General features: G+C 35.9%; 1 protein-coding gene across 8 annotated transcripts in view; it reads right to left on the bottom strand.

The window, feature by feature from the left end:
* PMS1 (PMS1 homolog 1, mismatch repair system component) overlaps positions 1 to 22,251 on the bottom strand; it is a 109,047-nt gene that overhangs the window by 49,537 nt on the left and 37,259 nt on the right. For all 8 annotated transcript variants that reach the window (XM_055345339.1, XM_055345337.1, XM_055345338.1 and 5 more), the window contains 2 exons: positions 16,797 to 16,899; positions 9,444 to 9,607 (listed from right to left, as the gene is read on the bottom strand). In XM_055345339.1, the coding sequence (XP_055201314.1) occupies positions 9,444 to 9,607; positions 16,797 to 16,899 (267 nt within the window). The remainder of the gene's footprint in view (positions 1 to 9,443; positions 9,608 to 16,796; positions 16,900 to 22,251) is intronic.

The following is a 22,251-nucleotide window of genomic DNA, read 5'->3' as shown; positions in this document are numbered from 1 at the left end:
GAACATGCAGCCAAGAATACTCTATCCAGCAAGGCTCTCATTCAGAATAGGAGAGAGGGCAGCCCGGGTGGCTCAGCAGTTTAGCGCTGCCTTCAGTCCAGGGCCTGATCCTGGAGACACAGGTCGAGTTGCGCGGTGGGCTCCCTGCATGGAGTCTGCTTGTCCCTCTACCTGTGTCTCTCATGAATAAATAAATAAATAAATAAATAAATAATCTTTAAAAACACAAAAAGAATAGAAGGAAAGATAAAGAGCTTCCAAGATAGGCAGAAACTGAAAGAATCTGTGACCACCAAACCAGCTCTGCAAAAAATATTAAGGGGGACCCTGTAAAAGAGGAAGCGCAAAGAAATAATTCACAAAAACAGGGACTGAATAGGTATTATGATGACACTAAATTCCTATCTTTCAATAGTTACTCTGAACGTGAATGGGCTAAATGATCCCATCAAAGGCGAAGGATTTCAGACTGGATAAAAAAGCAAGACCCATCTACATGCTGTCTGCAAGAGACTCAGTTTGGACCTAAGGACACCTCCAGCCTGAAAATGAAAGGATGGAGAACTATTTACCATTCAAGTGGTCTTCAAAAGAGGATCCCTGTGTGGCTCGGCAGTTTGGCGCCTGCCTTTGGCCCAGGGCGCGATCCTGGAGTCCCAGGATTGAGTCCCGCGTCGGGCTCCTGGCATGGAGCCTGCTTCTCCTTCTGCCTGTGTCCCTGCCCCCGCCCCTGTCTCTCTATCATGAATAAATAAAAAAAAGGGTCTTCAAAAGAAAGCTGGGGTAGCAATCCTCGTATCAGATAAATTAAAGTTTATCCCAAAGACTGTAGTAAGAGATGAAGAGGGACACTATATCATACTTAAAGGGTCTATCCAACAAGAAGACCTAACAATCATGAATATTTATGCCCCTAATGTGGGAGCTGCCAAGTATATCAATCAATTAATAACCAAAGTAAAGACCTATTAGATAATAATACACTAATACTGGGAGACTTCCACACGGCACTTTCTGCAAATGACAGATCTTCTAAGCACAACATCACCAAAGAAAGAAGGGCCTTAAATGATACACTGGATCAGATGTATTTCACAGATATATACAGAACACTGCATCCGAATGCAACTGAATACACATTCTTCTCAAGTCCACGTGGAACTTTCTCCAGAATAGACCACATATTGGGTCACAAATCAGGTCTGAAATGATACCAAAAGATTGGGATTGTCTGCTGCATATTTTCAGACCATAATGCTTTGAAACTTGAACTCAATCACAAGAAGAAATTTGGAAGAAAAAAAAATTTGGAAGAAACTCAAACACGTGGAGGTTAAAGAGCATCCTACGAAAAGATGAATGGGTCAACCAGGAAATTAGAGAAGAATTAAGATTCATGAAAACTAATGAAAATGAAGATACAACGGTTCAAAATCTTTGGGATACAGTAAAAGCAGTCCTAAGAGGGAAAAACATCACAATACAAGCCTCCCTCAAAAATTGGAAAAAACAAATACGCAAGCTAACCTTGCACCTAAAGGAACTGGAGAAAGACCAGCAAGTAAAACCTACATCAAGCAGAACAAGAAAGATAATAAAGATTCAAGCGTAACTCAATGAAATAGAGACCAGAAGAACTGCAGAACACATCAACAAAACCAGGAGCGGGTTCTTGTAAAGAATTAATAAGATAGATAAACCCCTAGACAGCCTTCTTAAAAAGAAAAAAGACTCAAATTAATAAAATCATCAATGAAAGAATAGAGATCACAACCAATACCAAGGAAATACAAACAATTTTAAAAACATATTATGAGCAGCTAGCTATATGTCAACAACAAATTAGGCAATCTAGAAGAAATGGATGCATTTCTGGAAAACCACAAACTACCAAAACTGGAACAGGAAGAAGTAGAAAACCTGAACAGGCCAATTACCAGGGAGGAAATTGAAGCAGTCATCAAAAACCTCCCAAGACATAAAAGTCCAGGGCCAGATGGCTTCCCAGGGGAATTCTATCAAACATTTAAAGAATAATACCTATTCTACTAAAGCTGTTCTGAAAGATAGAAAGAGATGGAATAATTCCAAACTTGCTCTTTGAGGCCAGCATTATCTTAATTCCAAAACCAAAGACCCCATCAAAAAGGAGAATTCTAGACCAATATCCCTAATGAACACAGATGCAAAAATTCTCAAGATACTAGCGAAGAGGATCCAACCGTACATTAAGATTATTCACCATGACCCAGTGGGATTTATCCCCGGATGCAAGGCTGGTTCAACACTCGTAAAACAATCAGCATGATAGGTCATATCAACAAGAGAAAAAACAAGAACCATATGATCCTCTCAAGAGATGCAGAGAAAGCATTTGACAAAATACAGCATCCATTCCTGATCAAAACTCTTCAGAGTGTAGGGATAGAGGGAACATTCCTCAACATCTTAAAAGCCATCTACGAAAAGCCCACAGCAAATATCATTCTCAATGGGGAAGCACTGGGAGCCTTTCCCCTAAGATCAGGAACAAGACAGGGATGTCCACTCTCACCACTGCTATTCAACATAGTACTAGAAGTCCTAGCCTCAGCAATCAGGCAACAAAAAGAAATAAAAGGCATTCAAATTGGCAAAGAAGAAGTCAAAGTCTCCCTCTTCGCAGATGACATGATACTATATGTAGAAAACCCAAAAGACTCTATCCCAAGATTGCTAGAACTCATACAGCAATTTGGCAGTGTGGCAGGATACAAAGTCAATGCCCAGAAATCAGTGGCATTTCTATACACTAACAATGAGACTGAAGAAAGAGAAATTAAGGAGTCAATCCCATTTACAATTGCACCCAAAAGCGTAAGATACTTAGGAATAAACCTAAGCAAAGAGGTAAAGGATCTATATCCTAAAAACTACAGAACACTTCTGAAAGAAATTGAGGAAGACACAAAGAGATGGAAAAATATTCCATGCTCATGGATTAGAAGAATTAATATTGTGAAAATGTCAATGCTACCCAGGGCAATTTACATATTTAAATGCAATCCCTATCAAAATACCATGGACTTTCTTCAGAGAGTTGGAACAAATCATCTCAAGATTTGTGTGGAATCAGAAAAGACCCCGAATAGCCAGGGGAATATTAAGAAAACCATAGCTCAGCGCATCACAATGCCAGATTTCAGGTTGTACTACAAAGCTGTGGTCATCAAGACAGTGTGGTCCTGGCACAAAAACAGACACACAGATCAATGGAACAGAATAGAGAATCCAGAGGTGGACCCTCAACTCTATGGTCAACTAATATTCGACGAAGCAGGAAAGACTATCCCACTGGAAAAAGGACAGTCCCTTCAATAAACGTTGCTGGGAAAATTGGACATCCACATGCAGAAGAATGAAACTAGACCATTTTTTGACACCAGACACAAAGATCAACACAAAATGGATGAAAGATCTAAATGTGAGACAAGATTCCATCAAAATCCTAGAGGAGAACACAGGTAACACCCTTTTTGAACTTGGTCACAGCAACTTCTTTCAAGATACATCTATGAAGGCAAAGGAAACTAAAGCAAAAATGAACTATTGGGACTTCATCAAGATAAAAAGTTTCTGCACAGCAAAAGAAGCAGTCAACAAAACTAAAAGACAACCTACAGAATGGGAGAAGATATTTGCAAATGACATATCAGATAAAGGGCTAGTATCCAAGATCTATAAAGAACTTATCAAACTCAACAGCAAAGAAACAAACAATCCAATCATGAAATGGGCAAAAGACATGAACAGAAATCTCAGAGGAAGACCTAGACATGGCCAACAAGCACATGAGAAAATGCTCCGCATCACTGGCCATCAGGGAAATACAAATCAAAACCACAATGAGATCCCACCTCACACCAGTGAGAATGGGGAAAATTAACAAGACAGGAAACACCAAATGTCAGAGAGGATGTGGAGAAAGGGGAACCCTCCTGCACTGTTGGTGGGAATGTGAACTGGTGCAGCCACTCTGGAAAACTGCGTGGAGACTCTTCAAAGAGTCAAAAGTAGATCCACCCTACAACCCAGCAATGGCTCTGCTGGGGATTTACCCTGCAGTGAAATGGCAGGACACCTGCACCCCGATGTTTCTAGCAACAATGTCCACAATAGCCAAACTGTGGAAGGAGCCTCAATGTCCATCAAAAGATGAATGGATAAAGATGTGGTCTATGTATACAGTGGAATATTACTTAGCCATTAGATGGATGAATACCCACCATTTGCTTTGACATGGATGGACCTGGAGGGGATTATGCTGAATGAAATAAGTCAATCAGAGAAGGACGAACATTATATGGTTTCACTGATATGGGGAATATAAGAAATAGTGAAAGGGAATAAAGGGGAAAGGAGAGAAAATGAGTGGGAAATATCAGAGAGGGAGACAAGGCATGAGAGACTCCTAACTCTGGGAAACGAACAAGGGGGTAGTGGAAGGGGAGGTAGGCTGGGGGATGGGATGACTGGGTGACAGGCACTTGAGGGGGGACTGGGTGGGATGAGCACTGGGTGTTATATGTTGGCAGATAGAACTCCAATAAAAAATTTTTTTTTAAATCTTAAAAAAAAAAAAAAGAATTTATTGAAAAGGGGCCTTAGGTATCAACTTTTACAGGCCTAAGCTCAAAAACAGCTAGGTTTGTGCAGAGTTCTATGGATCTTAATCAGAAGAGAAGTCTACTGTGTTAGGGAAATAAACTGGGATAAATAGTAAATATATAAGATGTATTTGGTTAGGGGATCCGTAAAGGAATTATACATAGTTCCATTTAACTAAGGTAATAGAAACAACATAAATTGATGGCTCTTAAAGACCAAGTTCCTGTCAACCTTCGCCCCCACTGTCCCATCCACGCAGTCTTTACATATTTCCGGACTAGTTCTAATGAAGACATATCGATAACTTACTCGCCAGGAAAAGAAACAGACGAGAATAGTATATATCTGTACAAGGGGGAATATACTCTGTAAAAAGAGGACACTTGAGAATCCAAAAGGATGAATCCTCAAAGTAATTCATTTTATATGCGAAAGGTCTAAAAGGCCAGAGTGTTCAAAATTATGAATTTATGTGATTTTTATTTTAGCACCACCTATTTCATTAGTATTTTACTCTGCACTATGCACTGAGTATTAAGGGGAATACGAATACGCAGCTCTACCTCCCACAAGAGTCTACTGAGAAGGGGAGACAGGATGCAAATCACTGTCAACAAACAAAAATGACATAATAGAAACACACAAACAATGTTATAACTATGTCTTGCTGGGGAAGGGGATGAATACAGAGACCCTTCAATAGAATGGCTAAACAACAGAATCATAAATAAACTATAGTAAAATGTGACATCTGTGTCTCATCTTTTCTGTATAATAGTTCACAGAAATTAGGTGAAAAGTGAAAAAAATGAATATAACAATATGAGAAACATCTTAAAAATGTAGATATCATGAATTTTCAAGGAGCAAAAACAAAAAAACCCACAAAACCCTAACCAACCAACCAATCAAGATTGATAGTCAGCTTCAAGCTAAGCTTAAAACTATATTTGAATAGAGCTCCACTGTTGTTAATTAAAAAACCAAAATAAAACAAAACCCACCCAAACTTTCAAGGTTGGAAGTAGAAGAATAATTTTTTCATAAGGAAAGGGCATCTGAACCACAATCCTGAACTGGAATTTCTTGTTGACTATACTGCCTCCATAACCTTGCTTGGGATGTGATGGCGGGGTGGGGGGCACTCTTTAATGCTGGTCCAACTGTGGACTTTCTCTTGATTCCTCATATGGCACAGCTGAAACAAAACTGAGACATTTAACGATATAAAAAAGGTCAAAAGATGCAAAAAAGAATAAAGTGAACAAAGAGAATATCATGAATGTTGGGGATACAGATTATAGGCTACTGTTTTTATAGTCAGTTTATAATTTAATAAATGTGTTCCCCACTTTTTTTAAATTATTCTTGGTCACACACTTCCTCCCAAATCTTCAGGCACTACCCCAGAGTTTCTCTCCTAGACAGCCAGAGAAGTACGTCAAGAGAGGAAGTCACTACACTCACTACTAAATCTCCACAGCTACTTTACTGGGTTTCTGTCCCCTGCTAAGAGCCTGCCTCTTCCCAGATTGACTGTTGCCAGAGATACTCAACTTTTCAAGGCATTGTCATCATTCTTCCAGACCTCAAAAATAAACTGATTCTAACAAGGAGGTGGAGTAGGTAGGTGGAAAGTCATTCCTTAAACTACTTCTCTTGTAACAGTTAAAACCTCGTATCAGTGATAATTCAAGTCAGCTTTTGCAATACAGTGGGCCTCTAATTATCAGGATAAAATTAAATTCAAAACTATATTTAAAACCACAGATAGTATTTTCGGCAGAAGAAAATATCCACAAAACTCAGAAAGTATGAAGTATGAAAGTATCCCCTATTTGAAATCACAATTTAACATTATGTTCTGAACTAGTTGTCTACCAAACTATCCATGCACATATCAAAGAGCTAGAATACTAAATTAGTTTCACATATTATCACATTGAGAAAAACTTTTAATTTTAGGAAATAACTACTTTATAAGTGAAAATATACACAGCAGGACCTCACAGGAATTCAGTTATTATAACGAAAGCTGAAGACTATAGTGCTTTTTAAGGAATGGCTCTAGCAATTTCTCCAAATATCTACTTTAAATGAAGTCACTGAATCCACTTGTAAATTATTTCCCTTTGGCTGTCTCATTATTCAATATGCTTTCAAGGAACATGGTGATGAAAGAAGAAAAATACCTCTTTCTAACATAACCATACTGGCAAGAACATCAACATTATCAGTATTCAAAGAATGTCTTGGCAGGTTAAACCTTCATAAAAAGAAGGAACACTATCTAATCCAAGATGTCAAAATAGCAATAGTACTTCTTATATTATGTGCAATATGATTGTTTTTTTCTAAAGAAGAAAAAAATTCCAAAAAAAGATGTCAATATAGTCATGTTTAAATTTTAGGCAAAGGCAAAAAATTCTTCAGAAAAACACATAAAGAATGATAAAAATGTTCAAAAGAAAAAGGCCAAGAGCGGAGCAGGACTCAATGTTCAAAGAGATTTATGACATGTGCCATTGCTATTTTGGGAGGTTTAACAATATATTTCAACATTTGAGGCACAACAGTACTAGCAAGAAATAAAAGCATGGAACAATAATTTGTACTAAGAGAAAAAAAGCTGGAAGACAGATTGCTTATTCTAATTTAGTCCTTGATTTCCTTGTGTAACAATAGCTAATACTTAATTTTACTATAAAATTTTTTATAATCATACATTACTTTCATGGTATAATACTCTCAACATACTCCAGGGTTTGAATTGCATTTGAAATTACTGAAGGCTATCAGGGGACTTGTGTTTGTTCAATATCAGTTCAGATGTGCTGTCCTCCAAAAATAATAAAATGCAGCATTTTAGAAAATACTACTTTCCATTCTCAAAAGATAATTCCTACACTGATGATCTTATAGTGGTTGGGAAAATCTACATAAACTTATCCAAAACTCAGAAAATATGTATTTGATTTTAAATACTCACTTCCATTACATGAACCAGAAATCTTGTTCTATTTTCTCATACTCAAAACTTTTCTCTTTATAGTTGTTTTTCTTTTAAAAATATATAGTTCCTATCTTCATATTTTACCTTTTTCCACATGTTTTCCCTTCCTGATCACTGACTCTTCTGTCCTTGATCTTTTTTTAACTTGGGCACATTTACTTTTAATTGCTAAGTGTCCTCTGGATCAAGAGGTCATGGGGTTATTTATACTACAGGATGAGCCTCCGTCCATCAACATCCTGAGGAATCACCGCATGGTACAGCTGGAAGAGATCTCAAGGTATCATGTGGTTGAGCTCTCGGGCCACAGGAACAGGTGGCTGACTAATCTTAATGTTTTTCTTTCTTTTTTGTTTTTTTAAGACGATGAGAGATTTTGATCATAAATATTCTCCCACAGCTTGGCTTAACACAGAATCATCTTAATAACAAGTAAACAGAATAGAGTAGAAAGGCAACTGGATGAAAAAGGGTTCTGACCTCCGTACTATTAATTATCGTAAAATATACAACAATTTCTTTGATTACTCTGAGCTTCAGGTTCCTCATACAAATCGAGGATGCTGCCTAACTTATAAAGCTATTACAAGTGTTCTGGAACCTGGAACAGAACTATATAAATGTAACCTAGCATCGAAATGAGAAAACAGGGCAGAGTGTAAAGAGCCTAATTCTGTAGGCATGTTAAGTTTCAAATCCCATCTCAATAATTCAGTAGCTGTGAGACACAAAGTATTAAACCCCTCTGAGTTTAGTTCAAAGGACAACAGCAAATTAATACGTCTATGTCACTTATTTGTTGCTGCATTACAGGAGTTGTTTTTTTTTTTTTTTAAGATTTTATTTATTTATCCATGAGAGATAGACACACACACAGAGAAAAGCAGGCAGAGGGAGAAGCAGGCTTCATGCGGGGAGCCCGATGCAGGACTCGATCCCGGGACCCCAGGATCAATCCCTGGGCCAAAGGCAGGAGCTAAACCACTGAGTCACCCAGGGATCCCTATTTCAGGAGTTTAATGCAGCAAGGATATGAGGTAGCACAGCACAGGCCCTCAATAAGCGTTAACTCTCAACATCCCATCAGGGTTCCACACTTCTGCTGTGTGGTTCTGCTCTCTTCTAATTAAGTATTTCAAGTGTATACGTGTAATTTTATGAAAAACAGATAATCAGAAAATATGTTAACTTTTCTTTCCACTAAAATTCATCAAGCAACAAGAATTTCTTAATCATCCTCACTTTGAAAAGTGAGAAGAAATGAGGTAGTTTCCTTAAAAAAAAAAATGAAAAACTCTTCCAAAGAAAAAAGTTTATAATAGAAAGTGATGCAGGGAGCCCGCTTCTCTCTCTGCGTCTCTCATGAATATGTAAATTAAATCTTAAAAATAAATAAATATATATTTATAAATATATATATATAAATATAAATACATACATATATATATATATAAAATGGAAGGTGAAAAATGTCACTAAATTGTGAACTCCTTAAAGGAGAAGAACATGGTTTACTCATCTTCATATTTAGGAAGTACTCAAACACTTCTTAAATGTCTACTGGCAGAACCACTGATCTTAGAAATTAAGAAATGAAAGGTTCAATCAGATTTCACTTAAATATCAGATAAAGTAAAGATGCTCTTTGTATAATAAAGATAAAAGTAAACAAATGTGAGCAAATTTTTGCAAGAAGACTTTACATAACTGATTAAGATAAAATACATTGTCCCTTTATAACATCACATACTAAAAAATCTTATAGAAGCCTAATAAAGCTTACCTTGTTATGTATAAACACAATCCTTAACTCAGGTTTAAGTATACCATAGCTTATGAGGAGATCCTGGACCTTTTTTATTTCATCTTTACATTTTTTAGCAGTTGAATAGAACTGCTTTCTTACAGGCAGATTCTTAAACAATTTTAAAACAGTTACAGTTGTACCTGTTGGCAGATAAAAGGAAGGCATATTAGGTGCGAAAAGAACTTCACAGATCTTTAAATCTATATACAACTAGTATTTAACTCCTATCACTGAAAGCTGGTACTCTCCCAACCCTGGGAACCCAAAGGTGGCTGATCCTTTGCTAGACTCTTCTATTTATACTCGGACTGGCCTGGCTAAGTATGATCTCTTCTGTGTAATCTAAACAAGAATAATCTCATTTCTACCACAAAAGAAAAACATGGGCTCACTAGAATGTCGTATCTTAAGAAATCTGCTGATATTCAAACAACCTGGGAATGACATTTATTCTGCACCTTGAAATACAACATCTAGGTGGTATAAGGCAAATATGGTAGCCGTAATTACTCCATAAAAAAAATTATTGCCTGAAATAATATCTAACTGCCTGGTTTAATTCCATCTTCTAAACAACAAATATTCAAAACACAGGATAATCTAATACAAGGATTTTATTAGTCAAGTTATTTAAAAAGTTAAATAATGGTAAAAAAATTATACTGCTTACATATCAGTTTATTTTTTTTTACATATCAGTTTAATAATCAGCTTTTGTTAAAAAAAACAACACATGAAATTAGGACTGTATATTTTCTCATGACTGTACTATAAATTTATGTTTTTCAAATACTGAGGAACTTTTAAAACTACCAGTCACCAGCTAATCTGGATTTAGTAAATCAATCTCCTTATGTGATTCTAATAAATGTACTGTCAGCATTGAGAAAGCACTGAGGAATCAAAAATAAATTTCATGTAAAGTTTTTCAACCTTGGCACTACCAGCGTTTGTTTAGGGGGCTGTCCTGTGCGTTGCAGGCTATGTAGCTGCATCCCTGGCTTCTACCCACTAGATGCCAGCAGTACTCAACCCAGTCGTGATAAATAAAAATGTCTCCACACATTGCCAAATGTCTCATGGGAGGCAAAATTACCCTTGGTTGAGAATTACTGATTTGCTGTATAGCAACTAGCACTTTTTTAAAAGTAAAATAAAATCTAAAATAGACTAAACAAGAACAGAAAACAGAGTACATCACACATTCTAAGGGTATACACTATATCAAGAATTTTTTGCTTTGATTAGATTTGCATGAACTAGGTTGCTATTTCAATATATTTCTTACTGTGAATGAAATGAGAAAGGCTGAAAACTTCAACTACTACCTATATGCCAATGACTCTTTAGATAAAAGTTGTAAGAAACACCACACTTTTATCAATCTCTGAAAAAGAAAAACATGGCAATTAAATCATGATACAATTCAATGCCTTAACAACAGTCTTGTGCAACACGTGGACTGGTCACACCAGCCTGTCACTGCTTAGACATTTGTTTTATCCCCACAGGTATGGCAATTTCCTCTGGTGTCTTCAATTTCAACTGAAGCATGTGATAGCAATCCCTCTGTATGTAACCCAGCTTTTTTCATTTATGTCTATTTTCTCTTTTTAGGTCTCATACAGTATTTGTTGTTTTGCAGGAAATTATTTCTGAAACTATTGTTTATTCCTGCAATCAACACATGAATTACCAATAATACACAAAACTCCCTGTCCAAAAAGGATCTGGGGAGAGGGCATTAATTATAAGCCACAACTTGTTTTCAAAGATGTCAGAATGTGACAGAACATGCATCTTAGAATGGACTAAGGTATATATCTGGACCCACGGCATTCAAGTTACATATAAACTGGATGTTCCGAAGCCCCCTCAAACCAACCACACTCAGACCTGAACTCTTTATTTTCCCCCTTGAGTCTGCTACTTACACCTATTCTCTTTCTCATATGGGCACTGACATCCAACTTTCCCAAGGCAGATAGATATTCTAGACTTAACGGATTCTTCCTTCTACCCCTTAGTGCTTAATTCTTCTAGGCCTATCCATTCAATACTAAAAATCTCTCTCAAATCTATGTCAAGTCCCTTTCCTTCCTTCAAAACTTAGTTCAAGAGCCCATTTCTTACAAGATATAATTTATGGTAAAAGTTACAAGGTTCTCCTGGTTAATTCTGTAAATAATATATTTGTCTTCTACCTAAAAAGTATCAGTGGCTGTTGGTTGTAAAGAAGTACAAATTTTTACTTTCAGTTCTAGAAATTTCACTTGGTTCTTTTTTAGAGTTTCATTTCTCTGCTGAAATTCTCCATCTTATTACCAATTTTAACAATCTTTCCCTCTAAATTCTCTAGTGTAATTGTTTAAGTTCTTGTCTGCTAATTCAAACATCTAGATCATGTTTGTGTTTGCTTATATCAACTATTTTTTTTCTCTTTATTACAGGTCCCATTATCCTTTATGTTGCTCAATATTTTTGTTTTTGCCAGACATTGCATACAAATGAAAAATAAATACTGAAATAAATATTTCCCTCAGACAAGGCACTTCATTTCCTCTCTCAAGCAGCTAGAGTGACAAGAGGATCTCTTCAATATAAATTAGGAATGTATCTGGGTTGAAGCTGAGCTGTCCCTTTATTTAGCTCAAGTTCACTTTCAGTTTCAAATGTCTTAAGGATGGAACCAGGTCTTTTCCTCTAGCAAGGCTTTGGGATCTAAGCACTACAAGACTGTAAGATCTCTGTCTCTCTAGCTCAGACCCAATTTTCTTTACTACTCTTACTCAGCAGAAGTCCTGATGAGATTTAGCATCTGGGGTGAACCAGCGCTGTGTTTGAGGATTCCCATCCTCCAATCTGTCATGTCAGCTCACATACGGCCGCTAAAAGTTCAGCTGATTTCTTCTAGACCTATAAAAGATCCCTTACTCACAACAGGCTTGTTCCTTTGCCCACCTACGCCCCCAAAGTCAGTTAATACTCCCAGGGATAGAAGTAGGCACACCACTCTCTTCTCATCTAGGAGGGGTTATTTTTCTCTTGAACTTATTCTTCCTACCACCCTCCCACAAGTTTTCATTTAAGTTCCAGTTAGTTAACATGTAGCATAATATTAGTTTCAGGTATTAAGATTTAGTGATTCATCACTTACATACAACACCCAGTGCTCATCACAAGTGCCCTTCTTAATATCCATCATCACCTATTTAACCCAACCACCCACTCACTTCCCCTCCAGCAACCCTCAGTTTGTCCTGTATGGTAAAGAGTCTGATTTATGGTTTGCCTCTCTCTCTCTCTTTCTCTCTTTTTTTGAGATTTTATTTATTTATTCATGAGAGACACAGGGAGAGGCAGAGACACAACACAGGCAGGGAGAGGCAGGCTCCCTGCAAGGGAATCCCGAAGCGGGACTCGATCCTGGAACTCTGGGACCACGACCTGAGCCAAAGGCAGATGCTCAATCGCTGAGCCACCCGGGTGCCCTTGCCTCTCTCTTTTTTCCCCACTATGTTCATCTGTTTTGTTTCTTACATCCCACATATGGACGAAATCATATTTGTCTTATTTGTGACATAGTTCTTCAGTGGGTTTAAAAAAAAATACAAGGGCAGCCCAGGTGGCTCAGCAGTTTAGCGCCGCCTTTGGCCCGGGGCATGATCCTGGAGACCCGGGATCGAGTCCCACATCGGGCTCCCTGCATGGAGCCTGCTTCTCCCTCTGCCTGTGTCTCTGCCCCTCTCTCTCTCTTTCTCTCTCTAATGAATAAATAAAATCTTTAAAAAATAATAAAAATTAAAAAATTAAAAATAAAATACAAGTTTTTAAAAGTATGTGCTCTTTCCCCTCATCATTCTTCTCTTGCGGCAAGGTTAAACTCCCACCCCTTCTTCCCTACTATCTTCAAACTCAAATTGATAACTTTTCTGAAAAACTCCCTAACCTTCCTCTAGGCAGCTGACAGCTTCTTTTTGCTGTCGTTATTTAGTCAACTGTGTTTTCCACTACTCCATGAGTTCCTTTAATGCATCTGTGTTCTTCACTAGCTAGGACAAATTTAATGGCATATATTGTAGCTATGGACAGACAGTGGGAAGAAAAGGAGGCAGAAATCAGAAAAGCAAAATATAAATGTGTTTATGAAAAGAAAAGATACCTGTTAGTTTTTAAACATATGTTATACATGAAGGACCACACTACAATTAATCCATATATTAACTAATAAATTGCTTCAGCAGCTAAGATGTTCTATCAGAGCGAACTGAGAATTACTACTCAGCCAAGAATTATATACGTTTGAACAAAAACTTAATGACAGAAAACTTTGCTGTTTCTAAATTAAATGTGTACCCTTAATAAAAGTATCTAGTCATTTTGGCCAATAGGGAGGAGGCCCTAGTATACTATCATATTTTACAAGAGAACGGCTCACCTCTCTAACTTTCGCACATTCTACAAACACCAGAATTAAACTGCAGTCCTATAGTATGCTCCCTGTTATATTTTTACATGACCCTATGTTATGCCACTTATAAATGCAGCTATTTATATTCCTAATGTAAAGAGGTACAGTTACTTGAATATATTAAACTCCTCTTAAACCATTTAATGAGTAAAGTTCATTCTCCAGATGAAAAAATCTTTCAATACACGCACAATCATACCTAGCAGGGATTTTAAAAGAACATGATGCTCTACTCTAATAACAGGGTAAGGAAAGGGAACTACCCTGATTAGTTTAAATATACCACTTTTGATATCTGAGAAATTCCTAAGGCAGAAGTACTAGGAGGTGTTAAAAGAACTTGTCCAGGAGGGTAAATCAATTTAGAACCCTTATACTGATTAGGGTAAAAGAAACAGAAGTAGTGAAAGAAAAAAGATAGGATTAAAACAAATAATTTAGTAAGTTACTGATAAAAGCTGGGGACTTACTTTTACATTTTTGATTTTTAAAATGTCTTAAAACAGAAGTGAACAGAAGGGCAATTTAAAATGACATACTGTTAAGCACGTATATCATTTTAAATGGCTAAAGTAATCCATAAAACAAATACCTACACCCAGAAAAACCAGAACTGGAATCTCTAGTAAACTATTTTTAAACATTTTAAATATATATATATTTTAAAGGGGTAACAGATTTTCCAATGCCTAAAAAAGATTTTGCTGTAAGCTGTCCCTACATCTAGGGACAGTTAGGCTGTCTCCAGATGTCATTATCCAATCAGATGACATGAGGAGTAATTGCTAAGCAAGGATTTTCATACCACTGCAGAAATTAATCTACAAGAACCCGAAACGTACAGGTATTTAATTAGGATGGTTGTACTGTAGTTTTATCTTACACAGAAAATATTTAAATGGAAGTTGAATGACAGCTGGTAGTGAAATGTGAGTCAGTGATTTAATCACTCAAAAACTATCAGCACTAGGGCAATATGAATGTAAAAAGGCTTCTGAAAGTGTTTACAGATTTCTATAACATGCCCATCTATAACAATTTGAAACAAGAGCTTGATTGTTGCTTTCCAAGCCAATCACCTATAATTAGAGGAGATAACAATGAATCATGAAAGGCATTTACTAGTTTTACAACATGACCTTCCAAGTATATTGTTTCTCAAGATAAAAGGAATATGCTTTTTTATAAAAAGGTTCATTTATTGGCTGCAGAAATTCTTTATGCATACCTAATCTCAATGAAAGTAGAAGACAGGTCAGAAAAAAAAGAAATCAATCAAAAAATGGGCAAAGATCAGAGGGATCCATATTTAAATATTGCTCTCTCACAGTTCCCATAGAGATGAACACAGGAAAGCATGAGGAGTATGAGAGATACAGAGTAACAGGCCATCCAGATTAGATTGGATACTACTAAGATAAAAATAAATACATTCAAGTTTTATAAGGTGACTAGATTACTTCAAAGTACTCTACTGGATAGCCACTCAAATATCTCCTAATGGTTTCTTAATGTGAACTCCTAAAAATTGGGGTTATTAGAGCATTTCTAGAAAGGGACCATATTAAAAAAATACGCTTTCTCTTTCCTAATCTTCAATACATAAAATAATTACAGTCTATTATTTTTAATTGAAATATGTACAGTATTATTATATATCAAATTAAACAGCTATTAAATGAGCTCATTTTTATTAACTGAATAAATGAGAAAAAAGTGTTTTCTGAGGTGTTCTTATTAACTCCTTTATGTGGGTATAAAAATATTATTTCTTAATAAGCATAAATAATTAGGAACTAATTCGAAGAATTACAAAATAATAAAGTGAATTTGGTTATCAGTATTAAGATACAAGAAAATATATTTCAATGAAAAAATGGTAATCATTAAAAATATAAATCCAATACTTTAATGTTAAAATTAGAAGACTACAGAAAAAATACAGTACTTCAATAAATTACAACAGAAACACAAAATTAAAAAATGAATTTATAACACTAATTGGAAGAGAAGGGAAAACAGGAACAAAAAAACACAAGTTCCTTTCAGATCAAATAATTCTTTTGAACATGACTCTAAGGTCATATCTTCAACATTCTCCCAATTTTAAACATTCCATTATGAGAAGTTAGCAGTATGAAAAACATGAAGGGAGATGCATGAAACTCCTTGAGTTTTTCTTTTTCCTTGTAATAGTAAGAGATTTTCTTTTGCCTTATAATAGTGGCAGAACTTAAAAATATAAGATGTCAATTAAAATGTGGTAAAATTACAAGTGTATAAAACACTGTAGAAATGTATTACAAACAACAATAATTGATATATTTATTTGCTTCAAATAATACAGAAAGAAGAAGTAGGTGAGGGTATTAGATGAAACAGTATTAGCAATGAGTTGACAACTGTTGAAACTGAGCAATGGCAGACAATTTTATTGCACATACATTTGAAGTTTTCCATAAATAAATATATTTTAATTATTTATTTAATCATAGTATCTTGATGGTATGGTTTATTAGCAATGATTACCAAGTCAATGTTTTAGGCATTTCAATAAAATATCATCCTTCACATATAAAGAAGACACTAGTGATCCAACAATAGTAAAATAACTGCTCTTACAGTTTTTACAGAAGGGTAACTAATCCATAGTTTTGTCCTAAGTCTTTTACACAGTTCCTCTTGAGAACACCTCTAAGAATTTAAGAGATTGGTGACTAACATAAAGATTGAATATTCACTTGGAAGTAAACTAGGCTTTATCAAGACCAAACCTGAAGCAGTGCATTTAAGCAGTAACAGTATTTTAAAAATAAACAAAACATGAAAGGCAAAGATACATAGCTACTCTCTCTTACCTTGACCAAGATGTGAAGGTTTCTGAGAAATTATGTGGCCACTACCATCTAAAACATACTGGGTGCTAAAATTATCAGAAGCAGTTCTTGTAGTTATTAAAACCTGGAATATAAAAAAAATATATTATTTTAGGTATTGCAGTGGTTTCATCATCAAATTAGATTATAGTAATTATACATTTACTTAAGATTGAAAAAAGTTTTACTTGTTAAGCTCTTATGACCGCTTCTGTAATATTCCCTTAGTTATACTAATAATAGGGCACTATATATACATATATATATATTTTTTTTTTTAACAGGGCAAAATATTTTTATTTTGAGCATTTAACTTTAAAATACTCATACACAAATCAGTATCTGAAATGACTATTTGTAATATATAACTTATATCTGTAAAACCAAGTATTTTATTTACATTAGGGAAACTTGCTTTTAAAAGACACCATATACTTGTTTTATAAAAATCCTTTTGTAAAAAGATAATTCCCTCCCTTTTCATATTCTGTATAAACCTGCACTTCAAGCTAAGTGAAATGAAAGTCAATCAGTGAAAGACAATTATCCTATGATCTCACTCATATGTGGAATTTAAAAAACAAAACAGAGGATCATGGGGGAAAAGAGGAAAAAATAAAACAAGACAACATCAGAGAGAGAAACAAATCATAAGAGACTCTTAATCATAGGGAACGAATAGGGTCCCTGGAGTGGGGAGAGGGGAGGGGATGGAGTAACTGAGTGATGGATATTAAGGAGGGCATGTGATGTGATGCACACTGGGTATTATTTAAGACTGACGAGGGGATCCCTGGGTGGCTCAGCAGTTTGGCACCTGCCTTTGGCCCAGGGTGCGATCCTGGAGTCCCGGAATCGAGTCCCGCGTCAGGCTCCTGGCATGAAGCCTGCTTCTCCCTCTGCCTGTGTCTCTGCCTCTCTATCATGAATAAATAAATTTTAAAAAATCTTTAAAAAAAAAAAAGACTGATGAATCACTGATCTCAACCTCTGAAGCCAATAATATATATGTTAATCAACTGAATTTAAATAAAATTTTAAAAACTGCACTTGTCTTTCAAGCTAATGATTGAAAAGAACAAAATATATAAATCGTACACATTTATTTATGAATAATTTTTCTTAAAACCAACTTATGAACGATTTAAATGTAAATTTTCTATTAATTGGAAAAAACTTTAGCATGAAAACATGTATGTATAAGAAAGGATTTCACTGACCATAAAAATATCTCCTAAGATGGTAGGCACAGAAATATAAATTTAAGAAGTCTACATTCAGGGTGCTTGGGTGGCTCAGTCTGTCAAGCATCTGCCTTCAGCTCAGGTTCTGATTTCAGGGTTCTGGATGGCGCCAGCTTCAGGCTCCCTGCTTGGCGACAAGTCTACTTGTCCCTCTCCCTCAGCCCCTGCCCGTCTGTGCTCTCTCTCTCAAATAAATGAAATATTTAAAAAAAAATAAGAATGTCTACATTATTACGAGCTAACCTTACCTACAGCTTTTTGTTTACTTATTTTGTGAGATTAGCAAGAGAGTAAAACAATAGTAAATGAATGATTCCACTATCAGAAAATACCACACTTGGGGAGTGGGGATGTTCTAAGAAAGCACAGTGGATTCAGAAAAAGGTAGCCTCCTCACACATTTTGGGAGCACCGATGACACAAAATTGGGAGCAGTATTTCTTGGCCATTCTTGCACTCAGCAGAGCCGACTTTGTAATTTAGGAAGAAGCCACAAAGATCCAGCTCCACTGCTGAGACTCATCTAGATTCAGGTGGATCTACAGAAGATTCGATGGTTCTGCTACCTCATCTTAACCGTTATCTGATTTGCAGTAGGCCATATGGCTAGAGAACACGAGGGTGCCATACAGGAAATAGCAGTCACCCCAAAATGGCTTCACTAGCTCACGGACTAGTATGATCTACTAGAGTCTCTCTGAGGGTAACGTCCATCAAACCCCTACTGGGGGCACTGCCTCAAGCTGCCATTTCTATAAAAACCTTTCTCTAAAAAAAGCTGCACCTAAAACAAAGTTGTGAGCTTCCATATAATCTTAAAGAACTCTTCTGCTTCTTCTAAAAATATATTCCATGGTTCAAAAGTCATATCATTTTAAAATTTTTCCTGATAACTAATCTTCATCTTCCCTGCTATAGCCCAACTCTGTTCTGTCCAGTAATGATTTTTTTCTAGCCAAGCCTAAAACAAAAACTAAAAAAATTTATTTGCCTCTAATTTAATTATTCTATGATTGTCTCCTTAAAAACAATCCTACGTTTATCCAACCACTTCTCAAAAATGCTAAGGTCAACTGATTTCTATTTCTCCTCTCCAAAGGGCTAGCCACCTAGCCACCTAACCTAAAGTTGGTGTGATTGAGCAAAAGTAGCCCCGGAACTCTGAGTTCTAGTACTAACTATGCCAGTGGCTTGTTAGATGGTCCTGAATAAATGATAACTCTATCATCTTTAAGGGGAGGGCAATGGTAAGATGAAAATGATGCCAATACTTTATTAAGGTTACATCGCTTTTTGTTTTAACTACTCTCAAAGCATTTTATAGTTATCAGCTTCTTCATCCTTTAAACATGTTAATAATGAACATCCTCCAACCTAGATGAATAAACTGATGTACTAAAACGGAAAATAGGATCTTAATGGTTATACTGCAATATTTGTAAGAAAGCAAAAATAGAATATAATATTCTTTTCTAACATTAATTTTTTTAAAAATTAGAATGTGTAGGGTGCGATGAAAATCTATTTCAATAGAAAATGCTTTGCAATTCACTGTGAAAGACAGTAAAGGATAAGACAGAAGCATGTTTCACAAATTCATGAAATACAGTGTGTTCCTCAGAGGAAGGAATCGTATTTCAAGAGTTCATTTCATCATATGACCCTGTGTCCTGGGCAGGAAACCTTTTTTTGGACCAGGCACAAGCTTAGAACGTGCTAGTTCAGCAGCAGCTAACATACTAGAGCCTGTAGTAACTCTACCATCAGATGCATCTCCAATATTACAGATTATTACTTGTGCTTCTTATTAGAGACATTAGTGAACTGTGGCAGAATCAATCTAGTGGTCAAGAGAACTAAATAAATTTATTCTAAGAATTTTAAAAGGAGTTTATTTTAAAACATAAAGTTTTAGAAGTTCTCAGAGAACCTTACAGATTATATATCAATTATTAAAAACTGACTTTTTGGTCCAGTTATTGAATTTCAAGGAATTTTAATACTAACACCAAGTTACATTACACTCTAGCATTTGAACTTTAAATAAGTGTAATTTTTTCAATGTTTTAGATAAAACTAAATTTAAAACTTAGGATACATCCTGTTAATTCATGCAAAAATCTTGTCTTGACAAAAATCCATTTAGGGTAATTATACTAAAGTTTTTTTACTTTTTGGCTGACTTATGGATGAATACTTGGCCACAGAAATAGGAAACTGAAAACTAAGGTAAATGGTCTTCATGATTCAGCTGAAATATTAATTTTACCTGGATCACTGACGTGTCTTTTTCTTTCGGTGTGTGAATATGCCTGCCTACGCATCCTTGTATACTACTATAAGAGCTCTGACTTCAGAACCTTCTTCTGGATAATTCACCGTAAGACACTAACTCTTGGCTCTGGCTTTTCTCCTTTCCACAGAGTTCTATTACCTGTGAAGAGGCTGCACTTAGAAAGCAGGATACCCCACTGCTTCGAAAACTCCTTTGCCTATTCTAATTAAAGCTCTACCACCATGGCTTTAAAGAACACAGGAGGTACCCTACACTAAGGAACAGGAGGGAGAAACTATCAAAATGATGCTAGGGGCTTCCTCCTACCTTTTTACAGCTATGGCAGCCCACAAATAAGGAAGTCCCAACTTTCAATTTCAAAACAGAAGGACAAAGCTTCTCATTCCACCCCCTTTAAGCCATGGAGGTTTAATGGAATGTAAAACAAACATGCATATCATGTAATCTCATCACAAAATTATGTATAATGAACTTGATAGATCAGAATAATACCCAGCACATTGTGACCACTTAAAAGGTGGATGAATGAATCAGTCAACATGAATGTTATGCAGAGAATGGCTCTGTTACTTTTTCAGAGGGAAAAACAAGAGAAAATAATGAACTTATGCTATAGAATAAAGACCTTTTATGTGAAATAGAAGGAATTTACCTAGGAATGTCTATTATTAGAAAGGATTTCCCAAAAATGGTGAGTAGTCTGCATAAACTTTGAAAAGTAAGGTGAAATACTGCCTGCCAACAAAGAAATGAACAAGTCTGATGATTTTTATCAACTTGATAGAAGTGCATACTACTTTTCACATTCAAGTCCAGAGTGAAAATAACTTTCATCTATAGGGAACATGATTGTATTAAAAATAATTTCATATGTATTACTTCATTCGACCTTCAAATCATTATCACCATCAATGACTTTCAGAAAAGTTAACCTGCTTTTTATGCCTTTGGCCAAGTCTCTTTTTCAAACACTTGGGAATAAGAATTAGGGTTCTGATTCTTTTTTCAGAATTTGTTCTGATTTTAAGAGAACAAAACTGTTTGGTATTTCTCCTAAAACTAAGGTATAATTTAGCCTCCATTTAAAATCCAGTTGAGGGGGATCCCTGGGTGGCGAAACGGTTTGGCACCTGCCTTTGGCCCAGGGCGCGATCCTGGAGACCCGGGATCGAATCCCACGTCGGGCTCCCGGTGAATGGAGACTGCTTCTCCCTCTGCCTATGTCTCTGCCTCTCTCTCTCTCTCTCTGTGTGACTATCATAAATAAATAAAAATTTAAAAAAATAAAATGAAATAAAATAAAATCCAGTTGAGGGAATCCCTGGGTGGCTTAGAAGTTTGGTGCCTGCCGTCGGCCCAGGGTGTGATCCTGGAGTCCCAGGATCGAGTCCCACATCAGGTTCCCTGTGTGGAGCCTGCTTCTCCCTCTGCCTGCATCTCTGCCTGCCTCTCTCTTTCGTTCTCTCTGTGTGTATGTGTGTGTCTTTCATAGATAAATAAATAAAATCTTAAAAAAAAATAATCCAGTTGAAAAAATCTTACGAGTTTCTTAAACATTTCTTTGGAAGGGAAAAAAATCATTTTTAATACAATGTATGTAAAAAATCAACCTAAAAGAAATACAACTTTTTTTACATGTTTTATTATGTGGTAAGAATATATACAAAATCTTCACAAAAATTTTACAAACAGGTCAAAACAGAATTTTCACTATCTCTAGCTCATTCCAGTCAGTATCACTGCTCTATAAATAACAAATTTCAATAGAAGTTACACTTGATGATGTGATTTTAAAGAAAATCATATCAATTCGTGTCTGATAACATCTATTATAAATTAGGAAAGCAGTAATTCCACTTTTAAATCCCAACAGGATACTCCGTGGGTATAAAAACAT

Source organism: Nyctereutes procyonoides, unplaced genomic scaffold (assembly GCF_905146905.1).
Source record: "Nyctereutes procyonoides isolate TBG_1078 unplaced genomic scaffold, NYPRO_anot_genome, whole genome shotgun sequence".
NCBI classification, from domain to species: domain Eukaryota; kingdom Metazoa; phylum Chordata; class Mammalia; order Carnivora; family Canidae; genus Nyctereutes; species Nyctereutes procyonoides.
The sequence above is the reverse complement of the archived record's forward strand: the minus strand, read 5'-3'. Positions and strand labels throughout refer to the sequence as shown.